Below are 9972 nucleotides of genomic sequence, written 5' to 3' on the forward strand. Positions count from 1 at the left end.
TCTTTGCTGTTATTGCTGAAAATGTTTTGTGTTAAGTATCTCTCTCTCTTGGGGGGGGGGTGTTTTGTTTTTTGTGTTCTTTCCCCTGTAGGATCTTATAGTTGATCAGACCATAGAAAAGGTTTCTTTCTGTGCACCGGACAGAAACTTTGACAGAGCATTTTCATACATTTGTCGAGATGGCACCACCCGACGCTGGATATGCCACTGTTTCATGGCCGTAAAAGACACGGTAAGTTTGTCAGGGTCTGCATCTAGCTTCTGTAACTAGAAGAGCAAAAGCTGTGCCCAGCAGATTTTAAGTCTTTTGTGATAAACTTTGAATTTACTTGCAGACTATGCTCCAAGGTGCTCTGGCTTCAGCCAGGTTATTATATAATTAATGGAGTGGTTTCAAGTCAAATATATATCGCTTGCTATCCTGTCTGTGGTCGCATATTCATTTTATGGACAGAAAAGATGCTCAGCCTGGTCTATAAATGGAATGTAACCAGCTTCTATCTCTAGCAGAACGGAGCTACATGTCTACAAATAGACAAAAGATACTGTCATCTGAAAATGTATGCAGCTAAAAACTGTGAAATAAATTCTCCAGGCCAAAAGCAGTGAATAACTAAATGTGCAGCTGGTAGCATCTGATCCTCTTGTATGCAAACACATTAAAGAAATTAAATCGACAAGAAATGGAACTAAACTGCATACATGGTACTGTAATTCCTTTTCTCCTTTTAAATGTCAAAGGGAGTCCATATATGTGTAGTTTCAGCAGGGGACTGAGAAGTCGATAACCTTTGTCACTAACTTGTATGTCCTTAGCCAAGCCATTTGACTTCATTGGTCTGGTCTCCTCTTCAGTAAAGTGTAGAGAAGTTTAAATACCCTCTATAAACAGTTTGAGATTCTGAGGTTGGAAAATGCTGCTGTTGGCATACAAAGTATTGCAAAAAAACTTTTTTTTAAGTTAAAATTCTGATAGAAACTATATACATTAATACAGGTCATACAGAGCAATTTTAGCTAGACTTGGAAGTGGCAGTACCTTTCTAAAGAGAGGTGGTAAACCAGAACTTCCAGTTATGATGGAACCTCTGAACTTATGATGGAGTACAAGAATCCCTGATTTTCCTCAGTGAAATAAGAGACTCAATTGCATTACTTGATTAGTGAGTGAAGATGCTGACAGTTCCTCTGAGTAATCCTGTGTCAGAGGTACAGATGGGTTTCTAGACTTTGACTTCCATTTTATTTCCTTAGTGCAGTTACAGAACAGTGGCTGTTTTGAATTCCAGACCACAGCAGTAATACTGGAGGTGCCTTTTCAGAAGGCTTGGACGCCTTTTATATGTAATGATAATGGGTTGCTCAGTGAAATCAACTCAACTTGTGCCTACACCAGCCAACCAAGGTCAAACCAGACTGAGGCATGAAAATCCTTAGCACTTCACTGCTTTTTGTGATAAAACTGCTTCTTGGTCTCTCATCTAAGCAGAAAGAATTAGACATGAGGCTTCCTTTTTTCACTAAAGTAGTCTTGGTCTTTGAACGAGTCATGGGCTGGCTGTTTACTGGGTGACTGTAAAGTATACCAGTTAGACTATTAGCTTTTGAAGGAGGTTGCCTGGAATTACAACTATGGACATTTACTTGGGGTTATTAGAGGTACAAACACACTTACATTTGTTCTTATTAATTACCTTTTATGTGAGTGCAGGTAACGCCCAAAGAAAGGTAGGCTGGGTCTAGACCCTTTGAAAATTTTCTGTCTGCAACAATAGCAACTCTTTAGATTTCATTGCTTATAACTGTAAAAGATCATTTCGTAGGAGTTCCTCTGAGCACAGTTGTTCCCAGAGGCAAGGGACTAGTGTTGACATGTTATTGCAATAATATCTTTGTTGTAGTTGAACTAAACAGCTTATCTGACAATCTTTCATTCCTGGGTGGCCTTCTCCAGCATTGCTGATGCATTAGTAGGCATTAGCCTTGGTACAGAAGCTTCAATTTTAGACCTGGGTGCTAAGGCCAATAACAATCATCCTTTGAAGAGCCTTAATTAGATTTCTCTTTATAAAGGGCAAGTTATCACTTAGAAATGCTCAACACCTGTGTGGTTTTGTTCCCGTTCCTTTATGATGCAATGCTATTTTGTACAGGGGGAAAGGTTGAGTCATGCCGTGGGCTGTGCATTTGCAGCGTGCCTGGAGAGAAAGCAGAAACGAGAGAAGGAGTGTGGAGTGACTGCCACCTTTGATGCCAGTAGAACCACATTCACAAGGGAGGGGTCATTTAGGGTCACTACAGCTACTGAACAAGCAGAACGAGAGGAAATCATGAGACAGATGCAGGATGCTAAAGGTAAAGGCATATAGGTTGCATGATTTTATGCAATGGCCAACAAAATCCGTACGGGTGTGACTCAAAGTCTGTGCAAGGAAGAAAGGAATAACTTCCTCACCGCATCCTACAATTTTGTGGAAGATGAGGCTAATTAGACAGTGAATTGTTTCCTGAAAATGAAAGGTAGGATCTCCTCCCCTCAGCATGGAGTACTTCCCTACAGGCCTTAGAATAACATGGACTACTTCATGTTGTGAATATACCTGGAGAAAGCTGTTGACACTTTTTAGTTTCATCTCTCAGGCAGTAGAAGTGACAGACCCCAGAACAAGGGCCTTAAATAGAAATGTTATAGCAGACTTTAAAAAAGCTTAATAATTCAGTATGAAGAACAAAACAAGCAGCTTATCAGGTTTTTTGATTTTTGTTTTTTTGTTTTTAAAGGAGATTTAGGTTTTCTGGTCCACTGCCAAAATTACTGCTGTTTGGATTTTTGGCCTTGACAGCTTTTCAGGAAAAAAACAAAACAATGCCATTGGTCTTTAAGAAGGTCTATTTTTTTTACTTATTAGATCTTAAACATGACTCATGAAATGAGTGCACTCGTTACCATTTCTTTGTTGGATGCAAAAATTGCCAAGAGCTAAAATGAGCAATCTGAAATGAAAGATTCTAGACCTCTGTATTTTGATTTCACAGGAAGATGGCTCCGACTTCCACCAATTTTTATTAAATGAAAAGGCAGAAGGCCCCAATTTTAGTAGCCTTAGTGGTATAACATCATAAGAACTAGTGTATTCCATGTAATTTTATAATGGGGTATAATTTGCAGTCTGATGGCTCCACAACAGATTTCATATTGCTACTTTATTTCAGAACATTAATCTTTGCTATTTTTGTAGTTTTCATCATCCACCCACTTCCCATACATCAGTTTTAGAAAGTACTAAATGAAGCTTGAACGAGAGTCATTTGTGACTTGTGGGCATGAGTCACAGAGTTGACTCAGTTGAGGTGTGTGAAATCCTTTTGCAGCAAAAACATAGTAGAGCTTTTTCACTGGCCAGTTTCTGTTCCCTGAGCAGCTGCAGCTAATCGATATTTGAGGGGAAGGACAGCCCAGTGAATTCCTCTGAACTGCTTCTCCTGCCGAGCTCCCTAGCATAGTGTTTCTCCTTGCCAGACCATTGGTTATTGTTGTTCTGTTGATATCTTTTGAAGAAAATTAACATTTTTGAGAGCGCAGGAAACCAGTAGCCAGGGCTGCCTCTCCTATGACGCTAGAATGGAAGGTAGCTGGGTGGGAGGAAGTTGATTTCTCCTCTTTTAAAAAAAAAATGATGCAGCATTCCCCTTAAACCTGATTTTTGCTGTAGCTTAGAGGATAAACTTTCTACCAAGGTCCCCCATGACCTGCAGCATATTAGAATTGCTAGTGATAAAATGAAGTATACACAAAGGTTGATAAGTACGTTCCCTGCATTAAATCCAGGTTGGGTCATGACATGTACATCTCCATAACACTAACAGCTGTTCTGATCAACTTTTCCATTTCCAATTGAGCATCAGTTTAATAGTACAGTCCTCTTCTCCTTCCCTCCACCCCCCCTCCCTTTTTATTTTATTTTTTGAGACTTAAACTGAAATGAATTGCCACTGGCTTCAGAAACTTAACATGTCACTGTGTAGCAGCTGAAGAACGCATGTTTTATAAGGTTGTTGCCCCTGAAAAGTGCCTGGCCTGACTTTTTGCATTGGATGCTGGGTGTGTGCTAACAGTTGACGTTGGTGAAACTCTTCTAGCTGTAGAGCTGTAATTGCAGCTTTCTCTTCTGAAAAGCTGCATTCTCTTCTGAAAAAGGTAATGGAGGAGTGTTAATAATGGCTTTACTTTATTAAACTTTTTCTTTTTCCCACAGCTGAAGCAGAAGTGAAAACAACAGCTGCTCCTGGAGCCACACCGAGCAATACTGCCCCATCCCCGGGCTCCCCGACCTCACCCACTGCTGATAGTGCTGTGCCTCTAGATAAAGAGATGAACAATCCCCACGCTATCCCACGGAGGCATGCGCCTATAGAACAGCTTGCCAGACAAGGCTCTTTCCGAGGTTTCCCTGCCCTTAGCCAGAAGATGTCTCCTTTTAAACGGCAGCTGTCTTTGCGAATAAATGAGCTGCCTTCAACAGTGCAAAGAAAGACAGACTTCCCTATGAAAAACTCAGGTAAAAATAAATGGTGTCTTAAAGTACTCATCCTTCAGAAACGTGAGGATGGGGAAACTTACTTTCACTCCCTCCACCCACTTGCCTCTGGCTTTAAACAAGCACATCGCTCTGTTTTTTTACTATATCAATCCTTCTTACTCCACTTCAACCTCTTGCAAATGAAAAGTGCCATCAGGTCAAGAAGGACTTTTCATTGCCAGGAAGGGACTAGGGTCTTTCCTCATGTTACGCTAATGCCTGTCATATTGCAGAGTTGTTGTTCTCTGACTTCAGAAAGCCATTCGGAGTGTTGTTGTGGAGGTGCTGATGAAATAGGCAGCATTGTACACTGAGTCATTAAATCAGTACCTGAGCATGAAGGTAAGGGCCCCTTTGGAAATGTAAAAAACCTTGATCGCTTGTGAACATTAAAGACCCTTTTCCACTTACTAGCTGAGGTGCCTCTGTCAAATTCTGCTGGAAGAAATTGCTCCTTTTAGAGCAGTTCAAAACCATTTTGTCTCATCACTTAAAATAACTTTGCACCACTTTAATATTAAAAGCAGAGTGACTGGATTTCAGTAACATGTTAGCTGTAAAACTGTAGCTTTCTTACTGAATGATCCCAAAAGAACTATAAAGTGATGATTATAAAGTGTAACAAAAAACCCAGAATCCTCTTAAATAGTTTGTCCTGCAGGGCTGTCTGCATTCTGATCATGAGTGTTTCTAGAAATCTAAAGCCTTAAGTAAACTACTGAATAAAGGCAAGAGTCATTGCTTGTATTGCCATTTCATCTCATTTGTTCTATGCTGTTACTTTTTGGAACCATCCTGCTTTAGGATGGTTCCAAAAAGTTAACTTTTGGTTTTACATCTGTTTAAAACACCTCATAGCCATTACTTTATCATAGTCATATTAAGACTTTGTTCTAATATTGTCCCATTTTCTTAGTGCCTTTGCCACTCATCATCAGGTTAAATTGGTCTCTGAACAACGTCCCAATAAAGTAGTGGCTAGGAGCGTATTTTATTTAAGTGGTATCCAGCTGATTAGCTTATACCCAACCCTTCTGAATCTTTTCATGTATTTTGTATTTGTGACCCTGGTGTGGCTTACATTATTTCCACGTTTTGGTAAGTGGTTGATAACCAAAGGTACCTTTTGAAGAACAGCGTATGAGTAGGAAAAACAAATACTTCTGCACACTTTATCAGAAATGCCTTTTTTTCCACATTTACACAGAAGAAAACTTACCCTGGTCTGGTCCTACAACAAAAGTGCATGTGTATCTACGTGCAAGTCGAAGTAGTTTGCTTAAGAAAAACACAGTAAGCATATGTATATTAAGGGTGTGGCACAATGAATAAAAATGAGAAGTACTGGATGGAAATTTTTGATTGAAACTTTTGCAAGAAAATGCTGGTGAGATCACCCTGTTCAAGGGATTAGATAGTTGAGATGAAGCTTCTGTTGGGACAGGTTTTTGAGTTACAGAGCAGAATTTCTGGTCAAACAAAGCGCCCTCAAAAACCTCCCCTCTGTTTTAGCTGTGATACAAGAAACCAAGATTCAGAGCAAGTCACTGGTTCTATAAATGAGCAAAGAAACTTCAGAAGGTCTCTGCTCTTTGTCCTGGTTAATGGGAAGGTTTGTTGTATCTGTTTCAAGGGACAAGGAAACTGCTTCCCTTCCAAGTCTAAGTGAGGTCCTGTAGCAAAATGGTAACAATGGCAATGTTAAATTATGCTGCATGATGTACAGTGCCAAGTCAGTATAAGAACTCAAAAAGCCTGAGGCTGAATCTATTCAATCTTTGCAGGTTAGTCTAAGCTTTATAGATTGAACCGATAAGCACATGAACAGATATTATTTTTTATTCCAGAAATGTAGCTACATGCCTGCAGGGGCCTAGGCCAGAAGCCAGGAGGCACTAAACCACACCTCCCTGCTTGGCTTGGGCAGACCTTGAGCCAAGGCTAGCCCGCCTACCCTGCCAGGCAGGATTTGTGGGGGAGATGCAAAGCATCCTGGGATGCCAGGGGATTGTGAGTTAACTTGAATCTGGAGGGGATCTGGGACAGAAGTTCAATAACGTGATTTAACCTAAATCAATTAAGTCTGATATTACATCCATCCAAGTGTATCTTAAACTGATTTGGGCCATTTTGAACATGATTTATATGCACTGAACTTCTGTTGTATGTATTACCGATTTGAACTGGTTTCCAATAATTTATACTGGTTTATGTGTAATTTCTGTCCGTATCCTGTGTGTGTGTGTCTGTCTTACTTTCTTTGAATGTCTTGGCCTTTTAATTTTGAATCCCAAACTCTATAAAACATGGGTTTGAATAGCCAAGAAATGATGTTTGAGGAGTATGGGTCTTCTGTTTCATTTTTTTAGAAGGTTTGTTCCATCAACTTTCCTTTCATAGGATATATTATATGATGAGTCCCTGGAAGGCAGCTGCATATAGCTCTTCTAGAAGCCTTATTAGCCACTGTGAGCTGTTGTCTTGTAGTTGTAGCTTTGACCTTGTGTTAGGTACTTGAAACATGTAATTTGAATAATTAAACCAATCTTAAGCATTGTGGCCTAATGAAGAGCCAGGTGCCAGATGCTTTGTTGTTTTACACAAAAAATTATTATTAAAGTTTCTTCCAAATTTACAATCCTTATGCAAGCGCTTGCCTAATCTTAGACTAGAACTTGGGCAATAGGATGTTAAAAATGGAAGGCTTCCACAGAAAGTGAAAGGTGCAGTGACTTGCTTCAAAAGTAGAAATCAACTGTTCCTCCTCCCTAAAATAGAAGACCTACAAAACGTGCTGGCTGTGCCTTTCCACCTCTGCTTGCAAGGGATGATAAAGTGTGGATTCGGAGAGTGAAAGACTTAATCTTGTATGCATTTCCAGATCAACAGGAGGGATATTGCTTGAGATTAAAATTGGGAACTTTTTCTCTTGAGCTACAGATGCTCGAGGGACAGAGAAATAATTTTACTTAACTTTCAAGCTAATTTGTGGTTTTTTACTTTTTCAGTTCCGGAGGTGGAGGGGGAAGTGGACAGCATTAGCTCCCTGTGTTCTCAGATTACCAATGCTTTCAGCACACCTTCAGAGGATCCTTTCACTTCAGCGCCTATGACAAAACCGGTTACAGTAGTTGCACCACAGTCTCCTGCCTTTCAAGGTTTCTGACTTTTTTTTTCTTGGTTTGCTTGGACATGCTGGATGATGCTTGTATTTGTGACTGCTTTTTAGTAGCATGCCATCATATGTCTTGGCCTCTTACACAACCATTACATTATCTGCATTTGGAAGACACAACCTGCTTTATTCATCTCATATGCTTATAGGGCAGTTTATTTTGCATGTTTTGTTTTAATCATGTTTTGTTTTAATCTTAAATCCAGATGCCAGTCCCCAACACTATCTTCTGTAAAAGCAAGAGGCTTTGGCACAGCAGCTCTTAATATTCTGTTGTGTGCAGCCTTTAGTGTGGCATAACTGTTCACAAATCCAATGCAGCAAGTCCCTGGGCCTGAGCACCAGAACTGAAAGATGTATGAGAGACTAAATGTGACATTTTGACAAGAGGTGGGAGCTATGTAATAGGCTCCTCTGACCTTAGGTTCCTCCTTGCAGACACGTAAAAAGAGTCAATGGCACATTGTGAAGAGAGCCATGTTTGTTTAGGAAAATAAGTTTAGTTGTATTTGAATATACAGTGAGGCTATTCTAGCTCTGTTTTGTTGTCGCATACATTTTGCAGAGCATCAGGTCTAATCTAACTTAGGCCTGTTTGAAACAACTTTTTTCCAACTTGAGTCTACTCATAAATCTGAGGCCACCATCCAACAATCTGGCTACCCAGGTTGGTTGGTACAACTGAAATAACTTGGATTTTTTTTTTAAGAGTGACTAGCTTACACAGGCTTTGTTGTGTGTTTGTCTAAGTGTTTTGTGTTGGCAAGAGTGACAGCCCTCTAACATCCTAGTCACATGCATGCCTTGCATGAATTAACTGCACTGATGTTGTCTACTCCCATTTTAGTTAATGGCACTGCCTCTGCCTTCTCTGTGCTTGCTGCTAAACCATCTCAAGCTGCTGTAGTACCCACAGCTATGCCAGTTCGTGAAACCAATCCCTGGGCTCATGCCCCTGCTGCTCCTGCTGCTACTAATACTGGAGCTGCAGCCACAGTCTCTGGTAAGATCAGATGTAGACCCTCTGCATTGCTGTAAGAACTTGAGGTCAAAGGTATGATTTGAGTTCCTGGGCCAGCTGCCAATGTAACTTGTTAAAGTAGGGGAAGGACCATGAACAAAAGCTGGAAATTAGAAGGGGTTTTCCCAAGTGGGTGATGAGGTTTATAGATTGGGCCATGAGAACTCTCATACCCATGTTAAAGAAAATCAGGCACTAAAATGCATATTCTGAAGCAGAGTGCAAAAAGACTTCAGTACTTTGTTTCAGTATTTTTACCCAGAGCAAGTTATTTTTTTATTTAGCTGCAATGGGAATACAAGTTTGTCTAACACTTCAGAGAAATAAAACCACAACGGAGTCTGCTGGTTGGGCACGTTAGTAGCTGAGGCCTTGTCTATTCAGGCAAGTTTTGGAGTATACACTAATGTATGAATTGAAATGAACAGCTGCACTGGGTGTGGACACTGGTACAGTGAGGAGTGGCATTTTCATTATAGTTTGTGCTTGTTGGGAAGCAGTTAAAGCTAAACCCAAAAAAGCTTGTACAGAGCAAGTGCCTCTGTGTGGTGTGGAAGGTCACAATACCTCTAATGGGAAAACTTCTTCCATGAAAACAAGCCCAAAATTCCTGCAGTGATCGCCTTCCATGCACCCCAAGTTTAATTTTGCTGCCCCCCCCCCCAAATAAGTGTGCTCACCTCTGCAACATTTCAGGACTGGAAAAACCACAGATCCTGGACTTCAGGCTCACGCTTAACAGCTTACACAGAAGCAGTAGTAGGCTGATCTGTGGATACAATTTCTGTGCTTAGTTCAGTCAGGGGCAGAGCTGATCAGAGGTGGTTGTCTTCTAATCCAGCAAAAAGCCCAGCAGTGTTTGAACTATAGTTCTGCTCCTCTGCCTGGCTGGCTCCCTATTCCACCCTAGTCAGAAAGCTGGGGAGGATCTTTTGCAGGGATGGAGGAACAGGGAGAATTCAAGATGCCAAAAAATGTAAAATTGTTGGGAGAGGAAAAATGGGGTGGATGGGTAACTTGTGGGGGGGAAAGGAGATGAGAAGGATTGAGGTAGAAAAAATGTATTTTTAAGAGAAATGATTTAAAAGCAGATTGTCATAGGAAAAATAAACTGAAATTTAAAGTATTGAACATTGCAGAAAAATTAGACAGAGGTTAACAGACTGAATTACGTAGGAAAAGTATAAGGAAAGAGT

General features: G+C 40.5%; 1 protein-coding gene across 8 annotated transcripts in view; it reads left to right on the forward strand.

Annotated features, from left to right (window-relative positions):
• Positions 1 to 9972, forward strand: part of NUMB (NUMB, endocytic adaptor protein) — a 105555-nt gene that overhangs the window by 92307 nt on the left and 3276 nt on the right. For 6 of the 8 annotated variants that reach the window (XM_025211983.1, XM_006030351.3, XM_006030352.3 and 3 more), the window contains 5 exons: positions 92 to 232; positions 2154 to 2355; positions 4257 to 4559; positions 7589 to 7738; positions 8603 to 8758. In XM_025211983.1, coding sequence (XP_025067768.1) covers positions 92 to 232; positions 2154 to 2355; positions 4257 to 4559; positions 7589 to 7738; positions 8603 to 8758 — 952 coding nt within the window. The remainder of the gene's footprint in view (positions 1 to 91; positions 233 to 2153; positions 2356 to 4256; positions 4560 to 7588; positions 7739 to 8602; positions 8759 to 9972) is intronic. The other 2 variants (XM_006030353.3, XM_006030354.3) reach the window with 1 other exon arrangement.

Source organism: Alligator sinensis, unplaced genomic scaffold (genome assembly GCF_000455745.1).
Source record: "Alligator sinensis unplaced genomic scaffold, ASM45574v1 scaffold381_1, whole genome shotgun sequence".
In the NCBI taxonomy this organism is placed as follows: domain Eukaryota; kingdom Metazoa; phylum Chordata; order Crocodylia; family Alligatoridae; genus Alligator; species Alligator sinensis.